The sequence below is a fragment of the Lipophrys pholis genome (assembly GCF_963383615.2).
Source record: "Lipophrys pholis genome assembly, chromosome: 3".
Taxonomy (NCBI): Eukaryota; Metazoa; Chordata; class Actinopteri; order Blenniiformes; family Blenniidae; genus Lipophrys; species Lipophrys pholis.
The window spans coordinates 17,639,161-17,655,402 of NC_137627.1; the positions used below are offsets into that span (position 1 = coordinate 17,639,161).

At 44.0% G+C, this 16,242-nt stretch overlaps 1 protein-coding gene across 1 annotated transcript; it reads left to right on the top strand.

Annotated features, from left to right (window-relative positions):
* Window positions 1-954: 954 nt before the first annotated feature.
* On the top strand, window positions 955-2,712 carry fzd9b (frizzled class receptor 9b; the record flags this gene model as incomplete). Its single annotated transcript, XM_080460408.1, has 1 exon — window positions 955-2,712. The coding sequence occupies one exon, from the start codon at window positions 955-957 to the stop codon at window positions 2,710-2,712; it is 1,758 nt and encodes a 585-aa protein (XP_080316534.1).
* Window positions 2,713-16,242: the final 13,530 nt, after the last annotated feature.

Consider the following 16,242-nt stretch of genomic DNA (forward strand, 5'->3'; position numbering starts at 1 on the left):
AATACAAATATATGTTAATGCAACCTATATTGTCAATGTTGGCTGTGAACAGGGTAAATGTGACTTCTTCATTTTCCACTAAGAAGATATTTAACTTAAAAGGGCAATATGGATTTTTAAAGAATTACAGCGATTGAGAAATTTTAAAAGTTGATTTTCAGAACCCAGTGTCACCACCAAATTATTTGGATCCGTCCCTGGAACTGCTGTCACTGAACCGGTTGTGTGATTCATATTTCTGACATTTATAATTAATGACCTGGTGACTGCTTGACCTCTACAGTGGTGATTAGTGGAGAGCGAGAGAGAGAGAAAGAGAGAGAGAGAGAAAGAGAGAGAGAGAGCTATTCAGGGCAGAAATGTCGGAGGTATTTGAGCATCCTCCAGCATCTGTCTGATAATTTTCCTTCTGTGGTGCTCGGGTTGTAATGTGAGCGTCATCTCCTCCTCCTCCTCCTCCTCCTTCTGCCTCTCTCTCTCTCTCTCTCTCTCTCTCTCTCTATGACTGAAGTCCCACTGAGCGGCTCACAAACTTCAGTGTGGATCCTGAAAGCGGAGGACGAAGAGCCGCCGGTGCCGGTTACGCAGCCCCGCAGCCCCCCGGAGCAGCCGCACACGCCGCGCACCTCCGGACTGAAGTCAGCGGACGAACCGCCGAGGCAAAGACATTCCCTCCGAAGTTTCCGACTGTCACGTTTTAGTCTCGGGACATTTATCTCGACCGACTTGTGGGAGTAACCGCTTCAATCCAAGGCTGAATAATTCAAACAGTGGTGGACTTTGTGCGCGCAGCAGCTTTTTTTATTATTAGTATTTTGGTGCGGCTTTTTCTGCGACGCGCCTCCGGTACCGACATGTGGAAATAGCGGGGATCTCTCCGCATCCTACCGTCTGTGTTTCTTTCTTCCGTGATCATTTCTAAAAGGCTTTTTTTGGGGGGGGGGGCGTGAAACAATGAGCATGGACGGCTGTCCGCTGAAGGTGGTGATCTTTCTGTGGTGCCTGCTGGTGATTTCTGGCTCCAGCTTCGAGATCGGTTCCTACGACCAGGAGCGCGGCAGACCGGCCAAGTGCGAGCCCATCGTGATCCCCATGTGCGAGGGGATCGGCTACAACCTGACCCGCATGCCCAACTTCATGGACCACGACGACCAGAAGGAGGCTGCCATCAAGCTGAACGAGTTCGCCCCCCTGGTGGCTTACGGCTGCGATGTTCACCTCCGCTTCTTCCTGTGCTCCCTCTACGCCCCCATGTGCACGGACAAGGTGTCCACCTCCATCCCTGCCTGCAGGCCCATGTGCGAGCAGGCCAGGGAGAGGTGTGCCCCCATCATGAAGAAGTTCAGCTACACCTGGCCCGACTCGCTGGACTGCTCCAAACTGCCCACCCGGAACGACCCCAACGCTCTGTGCATGGAGGCTCCGGAGAACGAAACCAGGACGGAGGTGAAGAAGGGGGAGGGCATGCTCCCCGTGCCCCCTCGCCCCAGGCAGCCGGGCACCGGTGGCGGCCGCTCGCCGGGCAGCTTGGGCTCCTGCGAGAACCCGGACAAGTTTCAGTTTGTGGAGAAGAGCCAGTCGTGCGCCCCACGCTGCTCCCACGCCGTCGATGTCTTCTGGTCCAGGCAGGACAAGGACTTTGCCTTCATTTGGATGACTGTGTGGTCCATCCTGTGCTTCGTCTCCACAGCCTTCACTGTCCTGACCTTCCTCCTGGAGCCTCACCGCTTCCAATACCCCGAGCGCCCCATCATTTTCCTCTCCATGTGCTACAACGTGTACTCCGTGGCCTTCATCATCCGCTCAGTGGCCGGGGCCGAGAACATCGCCTGCGACCGCGAGCACGGCGAGCTCTACATCATCCAAGAGGGGCTGGAGTCCACCGGGTGCACCATCGTCTTCCTCATCCTCTACTACTTTGGAATGGCCTCCTCCATCTGGTGGGTCATCCTCACCCTCACCTGGTTCTTGGCCGCGGGGAAGAAGTGGGGTCACGAGGCCATCGAAGCCCACAGCAACTACTTCCACATGGCGGCCTGGGGCATCCCTGCTCTCAAAACCATCATCATCCTCACCATGAGAAAGGTGGCCGGCGATGAACTAACAGGGCTGTGCTACGTAGGAAGCATGGACTCAGGGGCGCTGACGGGCTTTGTCCTCATCCCTCTCTCCTGCTACCTGGTCATCGGCACCTCGTTCATCCTCACCGGCTTCGTGGCGCTCTTCCACATCCGGAAAGTGATGAAGACCGAGGGCACCAACACGGAGAAGCTGGAGAAGCTCATGGTGAAAATTGGCATCTACTCCATCCTGTACACGGTGCCCGCCACCTGCGTCATCGTCTGCTATTTCTACGAGCGGCTCAACATGGACTACTGGAAGCTGAGGGGCCTGCAGATGAAGTGTGGCTCCTTCAGCGGCCAGAGCAGCGACTGCTCGCTGCAGACGTCCGTGCCCACGGTGGCCGTGTTCATGCTGAAGATCTTCATGTCGCTGGTGGTGGGCATCACCAGCGGGGTGTGGGTGTGGAGCTCCAAGACCCTGCAGACCTGGCAGGGCCTGTGCAGCAGGAAGCTGACGGACAGGACTAGTAGCAGGAAGCCGTGCAGCGGCGTCAGCTGCGGCAGCACGCACTGCCACTACAAATCTCCTGCTGTGGTTCTGCACATGGCCAAGACTGACCTGCACTCAGACAACCCCACACATGTCTGAGAGGAAACACTGACACACACACACACACACACACACACACACACACACACACACACACACACACACACACACACACACACACACACACACACACACACACAGACACACGTACATGTACGCCCTGTGTAAGGAGCTGCTAAAAGGACTTCATACGAAGTGGTTAAATTGAACTGTTACTTCTCTGCTGCTGCCAAGGGACACACAGGTACTGGCGTCACCGTGAGGAACTATCTGTGAACAGTATTCAGTGCATAAAGGGAAATGTTCAGTATTGTTACTCATATTTTCCTGTTCATAGTGTTCTGTGCAGTAGACATGCCCAGTGTTGCGAAGCAAAAAGAAAACTTTTTTTTTTTTGTAAAGAAAAAGAAAACTGTTCCGTTATGGGAGGTATCTCGGGAAATATTAGTCTGTTCTCCTCCCTAGAAGTGGCATGATTAACTGTATAAATCTGTATAAATGTTTTATTTATTGTAAATATATTTAATTTAAAGGTTTTCATTGGCTCTTACCCGGCGGGTTGTTTAGATACATTTATTAAAGGTCAAAAGAAAACAAGTGCCTTTTATAAGAACTTTAGTTCTTCGGAGGATAACAATAAATCTGTTGAATTCATGTCTAACTTCATCGTCTTATTGTTGTTATTGTGGTCTCTCTCACAGTTTCTGACAATGAACTACTAGATCCATCTTAAATGGTTGTTCATTTCAGTTCTGTTTCAATCATTTTTCTCCCAGTCTTCTCCTGAGATTTATATATTTTTTCCCCCCCCTAGCAGAATTCATGCCACATGTGTTGTCTTCCAAGTGCCTGCCACATCCCAGAGGCGTCCCCAGCAATAATCCTCAAAGAGAATCGCTGATGAATAGAGTGACAAACCATGGCGAGCGTCAATGTTTGCATCATCAGCTTAAAAAATGCAGGAGCAGTTTGCGGAGGAATATATTTAATTAATGCGGTTTTTAATCCTTCCACAGAATCACTGTTGTTGCCCTCTTCACTGCTCCATTTGATCCTCATGCAAACACTCAGCACTTTGATCTGAGAGCGCAAATCTGAAGAGGATTTCAGTCGGATTGCATGGTTTCACTGACAGAATTAACTTGAGCACAGGCACTCAAAACTGTGGCCACTCGCTGGGTAGATGGATTATTAATTTAATGTTGACGTTTATGTGTGGTTGGGGACTGTGTTTTCTGATATTCTACTACACAACGTGTTTTGTTTGGCTATAGGAACAATGTACTTTTAAGCCTTCAGGAACTACCACGAGGTATAAATAATGGCTCGCTGATTCAGAGAAAAAATATGCGGCGCAGAATTTTTTTCATTAAATAAATACTCTAAGTTGGTTCTCTCAGCTAACTTTTAGTAATAAAGTCCAAGTTTATTATGCACAAGAGCTGCAGTGTCCTCAGTCGGTCCATAAAAAAGGAAAATAAATAGCTTTTACATTACGGGACTTTCACAAATGTAGGTGCCAATGTAAATTGCAGCCACACACAGCAAGTCATTTCACAGTAAAACACAGTGGAAATTAGGAGAGGGTTTCACAGCGGCTGGAGCTGATTGTTTATTATGTCTGTGTGTAATTGTGTGCTGTGTCACACCACCAGCAGCAGCAGCACATGAGAGTGAGAGAGTTTGGAAAAATGACCAGGAGCTTATTTTCATTACTGTAATGTCAGCCGGATGAACCGGGCATGTGCTGGTCTGACACCTCCACAGGGTCACATTTATTTTACTTTCATTTTTCTACCATCTGTAGTCTAGCAGAGTTACCCAAGGTTCATTTAATGCCGCGAGCATGCACAACAGTTGAATTCTGTTCTAAAAATTAGTGCAATTCCAACATTACATCGATTTAAACTATGTTTCCTGAAGCAAAATAGAGGGACAATTCCAAAAATGTCCTTGATTGCAGTTTATATTTTCCTCTTTGAATTGTGTTAAATCTATAAATACACCAACTTTATTATTTATACAAGCTTCATTCTGCTGAAAATCTTCTGAAAGATTATCCGTCCTTCCTGCTCCTTGTTTCTCAGTCGTCTTAATGTTGATAAAAGCCTCAGTACTCTGGATTTCTGCAGCCTTCATCATGCATGCTTTCACAGTTTCACCCTTACAGGGGCTTTGATGCTTATAGTTCATTAGTAATACGGTAACACAGAAATCTCAGTGCGAGTTCTTTTCAAAACCGTAGCGATCTCCACTGAGTAGTAGTAACCTTTATTGAAAAATGACTTTCTTAGTCATTTTTAAGCTGTAAGGTCATCCCCTCTGGAGGTCCTGTTTTGGCTCACAAGCACGATGTTTCACACCCCTGCTGCAGCAAGTCAAGCACATTTCTGGTCGAGGCAGCGTTGCGCCTCAGTTAACTGAAATTAGTTATCCCTCCCTTCTTCCAACCATGATGAAGGTTAACCACCAACATCCTCCTCTTTTTGTATTCATGACTCATCCATTGTAGACGTTGCGAGTCCTGGACTGTGGCACCGCGTGGATCACATTTTAACCAATAAAAAAAGCCGGGGGGGATGTTTTGTTTGGAGCACACTTGCAGCCGGAGACCCTCGGCCGCTGGTGTTTCAGCCACATGTTACAGTTCATGGGCGCGTGAACGGGGGGCGCGTGCTTCCTCCCCACTTTACACTCCAGTGACATGACCCGGTGAGGCCAAAACACTTGCTGTGTGAGACACAGACCAGCTTGTCCCACCTGCGCCGAGCTGCACTGATTAGATAGGAAGGAAGGTAGCTGCAGAGCGTGAAGCACATGGGCGTAATACAGAGGGAAACTTTGTCTCCTGCAAGTGTTGTTTTGTTTAAACTTTTTCCACTCTCAGCAATTCTTTCTTCATTTTCTAGCCCCCCCCCCCCCCCCCCTCACTCTGTGTCCTGCTGAATATGACTAAGGTAGGTTTTGAGAAAGTCAAAAGGTCAAAAGAAATGACTCCTTCTCAAAGCAACAGGCTGCCATGGCTCGGTTTCTTTTCCTTTTTTTCCCCCCCACAAATATGAGTTCTATCGCTGCATTTCCAGGTCACTGGCGGCTATTTTTAGCTCCTCTCTTTCGCAGAGGAAAGGCATCACACGGCAGAGCTTCAGATAGAGGCAGGAAAGAAAGGTTCATTCCAAAAACAGAGTTTGTTTGAGCTGTGGCTCTTTTGGCGCCACTGAAAATGCTGCTGCCGGCAACACCTTCCTCTCTCGCTCTCTCTCTCACCTGAAGTCTGCTAATCTGTAGCACCACCAACCAATCAACATGCAACTTGTTTTGAGGAATACCCCCACCTCATCTTCCTCCAATGTCCAATTTCAAGGGTAGCGTTTAACTCGGTCTCACTTGAAAGATTTTGTTTGGCCGAGTTTGCGCGCTGTTTTTCCTCTGCACTGGCCCCGGAGGTTAAACAGTGTCAGTCAGTCGCTCTGAGCAGCGAGTTTGTCTGGGCCTGAAGCGAGGCTACTCCCAGAAAAGGCAACATTTTCCCTCGCAGGATTCTCAGGGATATTCCATTGTGCTGACCGTGAGCTTAACGGTGTATTTATTGAATCAAAAGCAACAGAGAACAGTTGTATTTATCTGGGATTTGCACAATTTGTTTTTGATAAAGAGGCGTAAAAAACACCTCAGCAGTTATCCCGCTTTGGCTGCTGACACCGTGTTTTTGTCTGCTGAGGAGAAATCCCTCCATCTGGTCATGGGTTTGATTAAAGGCAATCATTATGGCATCAATGCACCTCCCTCATAGACCTAAACCCCTGCCCACCCCTCAGGGTAAAAAAAAAAAAAAAAAAGGGAAAATAAAGCATCCTTCATTACCCTGCCCTCCCTCCCTCTGCAGTCCCTCGCCCCCCTTGAGCACTATCCCTTTCCTGTGCTGTTTTGATGTGTAAATGAGCGCATTGAAAACCTGCAGGCCCCCGAAGAGATGCTTTCCATGAAAATGCGGCAGTCAGAGAGCACCAGGGTTCACACAGCTCACCACTCCCCACAATCAGATGCCCAGTACGCCACCGCCGCCTCGCCTGTAAGGACAACACACAAAAAGACAGAATCACACACGGCCGCACACGCATGCTAAGTTGTATCGTTACGCAGACTTTGTGACCTCGGAGAGAAATCTGCTTAAAAGCAACAAAAATCTGGGTTTACGGTGACTTTCTGTGGGATTTAACACGCGGTGGATGACGCAGCTCAAGAGATGAAGCGGCTGATTTTTATTTCCACAGAAATGACCAAGATGATAAACACAAGCAGACATGTTGATGAGTGTGCATCATCTTAAGAAGAATTGTGATGTTACACAATAAAAATGTGAGTTCCACTCCACATGAAGAAGGAAGGCATAAACAAGACAGAAAGAGACACTCCAGTGAAATCAATACATGTGGTGCACACTCCTGTGTACAGTATATCCTCTACTGATTTATCTCACTTAATGCTGGAGAAAGCAGGATGCTCACTTTGCATAAAACCAGTCCTTCACAGTTACAGGATAGAAACAGCCAGACGACAACATATACTCACACACTGACAACTGACAATTTCAAAGTCACCAAATAATCTCAAATGCAGACTTATGGGGACTATGACACCCCCAAGAGGCCATGAATGCACAGGGAGAACATGCCATTTCAGTAAGAAAGCCCAGACTTTATTTTGCAGTGCTGATAATGACAGCACTCTGCAGCCTCCATGTATATCAGTGTAGTAAATCATACTGTAAGTAAATCTATAATCTAAAACTGGCATTTGAGGTACTGGAAATAATACATTAATTAATTAATTAATTAATTAATTAATTAATGAACTAATCAATTAATAATTCATAAAATTATTTTATGCTTGTGTGTGCCTGCATGTAGCTCTACTACTGTGTGACATTAAGCTGCATAATGCACGTGTAAAGCATCAGTGGATTAATGGAACATTAAAAATATAAATTTTTCATATCTTGACATCCACTATGTTGGCTTGTCAACAAATCATATGAAAACGTGCAGAAGCTGTACAACAACAACAAAACATTTCCAACCAATTAGGGGGAAAAGACACTGACAGGTACTACTCAGTTTACTGCATTTACACCACAACGAATACGAGTGTATCCGCAAAACTTTCTTCACTTTCGGGGGGGGGGGGGCTGGGGGGTCCGTTTACACGGCACCAGTGTGCGAATGCACTGTATCCGCAAAGTTTTTAATCTGGCTCCCAAGGTGGAAAGATTCATTCACGGCCGCTATTCCCTCCTGCAGAGACTGCCTGGAGGCTACTGAGCCTGTTACTGCGCATGCGCATCCCCCCTCCCTCCTGCTCACCCAGTTGTAAACAAACATGGCGGCTGTGTAGTGGTACGACTCTTGGTCCATATTCTAGTTGTATCGTCTATATTAGTAGTTTCATCGTTAAGACTCACTCCTGATAGCATCCAGTGCGTCATCAGTCCATACGGATGTCGGGTGCTCTCCATTTTCTTCACGTTTATAGCGTATTGTTCTCTGCACACGTCTGTGTGGTTTGATTACAAAATCATGTAACAGCGCCCTCCCGTGGCCCGGCATAGTAACTACATCGTTGTTTATGTGTCCGACCATCTGACCATCCCTATCACATGGAAGCTGTCATGACGTGGTTAAAGGAGACTAATGTAAAGTGGGTTGAGTTTGCTGAAGCAGTAAATTGTGGTATAGTCTTTTCACTTCACCAATGAATCATAATCAAAAACTGTAAGTTCTTGTAAAGTACAAATTGTTGCGCAGTTCTTCTTTATGTTAATTCATGTTCAATGACTTTCCCTCAGGAGCACGTGAAGAAACTATACATCCGGCCATGTGGGATTTTGGCAGTGTTTTTACTGCTAAATATCACATTATGTATTTAACAGGTAGGCATCCATTGATATATGGTTATCACGACTAAATTATATGTAACTTCTTAATCTCGGACTGTTAAACTGTTCCTGAATATGTTAAAGGTGGATATCACTGTCTCACTTAACAACACAGCCACATATGGTAAAATATCTCACTGAATTAAAAAAAGAAAAATGTATTGATTTAATATTTGTAACAACAAATTAAAGGTAAATTCATATTGGATTGTAATTCATTCTCACCTGTGTGAACAGATAAATGTTAGTAAGAGTCTGACCAGAGATCTCTCTAAGTCTGCAGATACAATCTAAGTTTTCACTGTACTTGATAAGCGCTGAAGGACTCAAATCTCCAGGCTCAATTTCAATTTGCTTTCATCCCCATCTAACGAGGGTGGAAACATGAACAGGAGGAAATGTCCTCTTGAATTTAAAAGAGAATGAAGTATAAATTAAACAATAGCCAAAGGAGAGTCAAATCAAGATTTAAACTTCAATGAGCAAACATTTAAGGCATTTAAGGACTTCTCTTCTCCACAGTTGAGACTCATAAAAATGCTCCTTTTAGGGTGTTAATAATTATCTGTGCTTCAACTGCAGTTTTCAGGCACATATTGGAGGGAGGTCACTGATGGCAATATCAAGACAGCAGATTAAAAAAAAGAAATGAACGTTTTGTTTCATCGACTTAACAAGGAGTGTATGGTCTCCCGCACATACCAGCGAAAATTAATATAGAGAGAGTTTGTGCAACAGCAGCAAAGTTCAAAGACAACAAAGAGGAAAAATAAGTGGATATTTCCACATTAAAATCATATGACATAGTGTGCATTTCACTCACCGGCATGAAAGTTTCCAGAAAAAAAATTAAGTGACTGCCCTTTGAAAGAAGAAAGGAATACAAATATAACAATTTTTTAAACTTTGCTACCAATAGACTGCCAATTCATCTATCAATATGTTTACAATCATTGTACAAAATGGGATATAAACCATAGTTCACCCAACCTGGTGCCTACAGGCACCGTGTGAGCTGCTCCAGGCCATGGTCTGAAAATAGTCAATAGTCAGTACAAAGACCTTGATTTGAAAATGTGTATATATAAAATTCAGTGCCATCTGTGCATCTGATGGATGCATCTAACTGAATTAGAAGTGTTTCACATCACCTGGAAATTATATTAATCTATTTAAAAAGATTCCTCTTTAATAGAACAAAACATGAACAAGTTTCTCTTCAGTACTATGGCCAGGCTGACAGAAAGTCACAGTTCTGTGCAGCCATGTATCCCTTTTACTTGGAGCAGAAATTACTTTTTCAAAGGCAAAATTCTAACCATGACAGATACAATTGAAGACCTACTACCCAAAGCTGCCACAGACCAATCAGCCACATCTTCTTCAGAAATGTCAGTAGAGGCTGAGTTATCATTACAAAGCTTCTATCTTTTAGAACTCTCCTGATATAATTATGGCTTCTTCCAAACCAACATACCTGATCAATCAGATCCCTATATCAATAGTACATCAGATCAGTTCATACTAGTGTTAGGCTGCAAACCACAGACCTGTAAGGTAGCTCTTCATAAATCCCTTCTTTAAATGAAAACCCTTGTCTCTAATTTAAACAAATAAAGTAATTAATTGTACTTATTTAATCCCACTTGGGGAAATTCCTTTTCCACACTGACCATCCTATTTCTAGGGTGTGGAGATGCAGCCACATTGCGGCGCTCCAGGGAGATTCTGGTGTTTCAGCAAGATATACTGTATGGCAATATCCAACATCCCCTTTGATTTGTGCAGAAATTGTGTCAAAATACGTTGTCATTAAGGATGAACTGTGCTACTGAAATTGTTCAGGAGGTTTATAAGTAGCCCTTCGTATCGGTGCCCTTAAAGTAGTTCAGACAGAGTTGATGACCCTTGACCTGGCCCACATTCCCCTGATTGATTACAGTGACTTAGTCTGGGTGGTTTGGATTGTGTAAAGCAAAGGATGTCACAGGTTCATGCAGGTCAAAGCAGAAGAAAAATGAGGTCGGAAGTAAAAGCTTTGCGGATTGTATCAAGAGAATCATGCAGGAAGTGAAAGTTTTAAGAAGAAGTTTCCAGTGAGCTTATCTTTTTTTAGTGGTGTTTTTTCATACGCTTTGATCAATAAGCACAAGACAGAGAAGTAAAGCTTTCTCATCCCTCTGTACTCGTTCCTGTACTTCGTCTGCCTGTGGCTGAAGGAGAGATGAATCAGTGAACAGAGGGAGGTTCCACCGCTCACTCGCTCTCTCTCTCTGAAGCCAACAGCATTGCTGTGATCACTGTTAATCTCCTTTGCCACTCTGCTGCCATCTCTTCAAATACATTCATCTCATTTCCAATAGCGTTCGCAGCCCCTTCTTCCTTTCTAATTAGGCACCGTCAAGATTTCAGAAGTCACCCTTTTGGTTTCTGCAGCGAGCGCATTGGCTCTTTGAGCTACAGGGTCAGCGACGGCAAGTATTTGTTTGAGGGTTAAATCACAGCAGGCCTTTCATCATGTTGTTATGTTGCACGATCAGAGGGTTGGGATTATGTAGGTCAGACATCGGAGAGTGAGAGCGCCTCTTTTGTAGCTGCCATTTTTATTCAGTTGCTAGGCAGCACCCGCTCTAATCTCTTGTACCAAAGAGTGTCTCCCCAGAGAAAAAGAGAGGGAGCAGGAGTTACAAAGGACGAAAGAAAAATGTGAAAACAGCATCAACAAAGAACAAAAAACCCATCCAATGACTGCTTTCAGAAACACTCTGAAGGGAGGGAATAGAAATGGACAGGATGTGGGAGTCGAAGCTCGGCCCTGAGACCTGCTCTGGCCCTCCTTAACATCTTTAAACCCCCGTGGTTTGTTTGTGCTATTGCCTGAGTAAGTAAAGGGTCACACAACTCCAACAGCAGGCCTGATTCGACATCAGAATCTGTGCCCCTCTGAAAACTTTGAAAAAAAAAAATAAATCTAATGCCTTTCTCCTGAGTCAAGCCGTTTTCAAACAAGCGTCTGAGCTCCGGTGGGTCAGCCGGAGCGACGCGGCTGATGTAAAGCGTGGCGTCAACGCCAAGTGTCTGTTAGCATTTACTGCAACGAATCAGAACCACTCAGATCCAGAGTCTGGCAAGTGTGTCTGCTGTGACACCGCTGCTCCCCCCCCCTCTAAATGTGCTCATGTCACGCTCCGCCATCAAAGGCTCACCCCTCGGCTCTGTGTTCTGAGGAAGGAGGCACACCCCTCCCTCGCTGCTCCTCCCCTCCCACCCCAGCCCCGGGATCAGTAAGGATCCGTTATTCTCCGTTGCATTTCACACTCTTTGATTTGGAGTTTTGAAGTTTGTTCTCGTCTGCCTTTTTTTTTTTTTTACCGTCTTCTGTGTTTCATATTGAGCGTTTTGATTCATGAAGTTTTCAGATGATGTGTGCTCCTGCAAACTTGGCACCGTAGATCCGTCGACTCTGATGCTGCCTTTAATCATCTACCTGCTTTTAATCATTCAGCCCTTTGCGCAGACAAAGAGATTCCTAAACGGTACACAAGGGAGTAAATCTTCGTCTTGTTTTGTGACATTATGGCGAAAGAAGCTGGTTGTCTGTCTTTCTGATGGATGCTCTGAAGATTGACACCAAGCTAGAGGCAGCAGAGCGGTGACTCAATCAGTGAGAAGAAAACATTTCCCTGTGTAGAAGAGGTTCTTAAAATGTTTTGAATGACTTTGATTAAAAAAGAAAATAAATTTAAACATAACCTAACATGAAGTTACAATAAGACCTAAAAATTGTGTTTGAGCAAAAGCATGAATATGGCAGTTCTCATACATTACATGAAGTTTTTCTATAACACCGTATGTATAACAATATGGCATTGCTTTAATATTATCAGTGTAACAAGTACAGAAATATATTACCTGAGAGAGGGAGAGCATCGTGCTGCAGTGTCGCTTCAGTAAGATTTTTTGGGGGGGCTTCGTGAGGGTAATGAAGCACCCGGGAAAAACCTCACAGATTGAACATGTAAATGTCTCAGAGAAAGGCCTCAGGCCCAAATCATTGGATGAAATTCTTGACAAAAGTTGAAATAATGAAACACAACTTCAGTTCAGTTTATTTGGACTTCTTATGCGAGAGACTGACTTCTGTCACGCTCATGTCCGAGTTCTACAACAACAGTCGGTCTAATGGCTTCATGTAAAGCCTGGGTGAGTTGGAGAGTTTTTTATTTTGAAGGTACAATGTATCAGATTTAGGGCCAAGTTGTTGCTTAAAGGATGATGTGTCCAATTTGTGTTATCGTGGCTGGGGCAGAGCCTCCATAGTGGCTTTCAAACCTCAAGGTAATGTAGAGAGGAAGTGTAGGACTAAACTTGCACTTTCTGGTATATGTCCCTCGTAATAATTTAAGTCTGTCTTTAAATTTATGTTGCTTCAAGTAACTTCATGCAAATGTGTTTTCACAGGTCTCTGTTGTAAATGAGAGCATGTTTCAATGAGACGACTTGTATGACTCAAGTTCGATTTAAAACAAATGAAGACATATACTTGATTTCACTGTGAGGACGTTTCTCTTTTTACACAGTAATGAACTGAATTATACACTTTGTGATAACTCAATCCATCAATCTTTTTTTATTGAGAACTTTTCATCCAAAAACAGTTGACAATGATATAATCGTGTAGCCACCTTGTTTTGGACCAGACAAGCTGCTGCGGATTGTGTTGAATAGTGGAATAACAATGTAACCAACATAACATTAATGCGATATGTTCTCCCTGAAAAGAGAAAGAATAAAGTATTTGTTGTTGTTGTTGTTTTACAAGTACTCAAAATGGTAAAAACAGACTACTGTGGCAGCCATAATTTCTACTATTCTTGATGGCCTCAGAAAATGCATTTTGCCATAAATAAACCTTTATAATGCCGACATGTTTAGTTAGGAGGATAACTGTCATACCAGAGCATGACTTTTATCATGGTTAAAGCCTGCACGACTGCTGGAAGCAACAAGTTAAAGTGAGCTACTTGTAAACGGCTGTATAGTTCCACACCATCAATCAATTAATTAACAAACTGGAACATTAACACAAAGATGGAATTGTGAAAGGATGAGTTTTAACATTCGCATGATGAATCAACATCCCTGAAAGCAACATTTAGCTGCCACTTTTCTTCATAAGTCACACTTGAGTGTAATTGCTGATATAATTCATGATGCACAATGAAAACATAAACATTGGTTGAGCTTGTGCCTAGCCGCAGACATGTAAATACAAACAAATTTTACAGACAGCTTTACAGAAGTTCATGTGAACTCTTGTTTGTAAATGGGTGACTACGCTTTGGAGATGCCAGATGGGGGACTTGGTGGGACTTTGCACAAAGTAAAGTTTTGGTACTTACGCTGAAATAAGCTGGGGAAAAAAGATAATCTTAAGTTTTATCAGGCCTGAAATAGAAGTCAATAAGGGTACTTCCAATGTTGGCTACTTCAATCAATCAAACCGAGGAGTGTATTATTATGTGCATTCATAATTAAACTGTAAAGTGGGAAAAGTAAAACTTCCCAGAAAAAAAATGGAACTAGTGACGTCTGACTAAATAGGTCAGACGTCACTAAACATGATGATTTCATCCAATTTTTGTATTTACATCAGTTACTACACTCCCATTATTTGTAGCTATAAAGCTCTCTGATGTTAACAGCTGAAAACAAACTAACAGCAAAACGCCACATAAGTATAGAGTGAAAATAATCTGCAGCATCTGAGCATCATTTCATTCCTGTCTTGATTGATGTAGGTGCTGAGGAGCTGGTTTTGTGTCAATTCTGGACTCATGTTGATAAAGCAGCCCTGCTGGAAGCAGCCGTGCGTCTGTAAACTTTAAACTGGGAAATGGGACCTTCCAAATGGTAACCATCCCAGTTCCCAGCTGAATGAATGCAGCCTTTCTCCATGCGACCTAACAGGCTGATTAAAGAGGTGCTGTGTGTATTTATTGGTTGTGAATGTTTGTTTCTCTATTGGGTGGGTGGGTGGGTTCCCTCCATGTATCACCATCCTTAGTAACATGTTAATTAGCCTTGTTCAGTCGACACTCAGCGAGAGTATCTGCCCTAGACGTTGTCCAGGATTGTTTGTATTTTGTAAAACAAAATGAGAGGGAAAATTCAGCAGGAAGTTTCAGGGCAGTTCAAACACATTGAGACCAAAAACTTTCCTATCATCAATTAAGTCCTTTTTCCGGCCAGTGCTGTTGACTCAGGCTGATCACTGTACATTAGCCAGTCTGAGTTGTAAAGGGAACCAGCTGGAGCCACACTCACTCCAACACTGGACCTTTTGTCAAGGTCTCAGCCCCCCTACAAGTAAAATAAAAACCTTGTTGTATAAGAGACACTCTTTGTGTAGAAGCAGACATTGTTCCTATTGTGGCATGTCGGAGCCGACATGGCAGGTCCAGCGCAGTGCTGAATAAACTGTGGTTTGTGTACATACTGTAACAGTAAGCTGTGGAAAAGGAGTGAGGCAAAGGGCCTGTGATGATCTTGGCGGCTGGCGTGGATTTGGCATGCGGAGTAAGAGCCAGAGCAGCAGTACCACATGCGGCCGTCTCTCCCAGGATAATAACCGCTTGTGGAGCAGTGCGGGAGAAATCCTGCAAGGATCAGCCTTCCTGTTCACACCCCATCATGCATGAGCTGGCAGGATCCCTGTGTTGTTATGGTCATGAGACATTTCCTGTGTGTGTTTTGAGGTTGCATCTGGCCTTGTTTACAGCCCAGAGTAGAGCCTCATTAAGTGGAACATGGTCCTTGGCGGATGTGGGGGGGGGGGGCTCAAGTGCCTATTAGTGGGGCCAGTGTGTAGCCCCAAACCAGAACCCAACTGGGCCAGGTGCTTCATGCTATACAGCCTGTTTCCACTGCAGGGCAATGCCGGGCTTACTCGTTAGATAACTGTGCACCATTCACCTCGAATATCATACTTGGGTACTTTTATCTTTTTACTAATATTGTAAATCTCCTAAAAAATTTACATATTATATTGAATGTTGCACAAGTTATTGAAAATCTGTGTTTTATTAATTATAGTAATTTGTTAAAAAGTAGTGGAGTCCTTAAGTAGGTATTGAAAATAAGAGCTTTGCTCTGTCCTAATTAAGATGTGTTAACATTGTGCTCATAGCTGTAATATTGGAGTGTTGCTGTGACACATTAGCTGAGCTTTCTGCACTGACCGGCTCCGTCTGTTCACTGATTCACTTCTTAAATTCTGCTGAAGTAACATCAGTTAGTTTGGAAGTAAAATATGGTGTCTGCATGCTATTTCAGTCTGGTTGTGTTAATCACTCACAGATAAAGTTGTGTATTTCTCTGGTCATGCAGAACTCAGCATGACACCTGTTCTTAAAAGAAAAAGATGAAAGTAGCTGCAGGTAACAGCAGGACACAGAGAGACAGCAGCTCCACCTGATTTCAAACAAAACCCACAGCGAGCTGACAGAAAACCAGTGATTGCCAAGGTGGTTTTAATGTTATAGTGATAATAGTATTGAGGTATTCATGTGACTGTCGATGATTCCAGCACTAAGCACATCTTCCAAATCTATTTGATTCTATCTCAAACATTA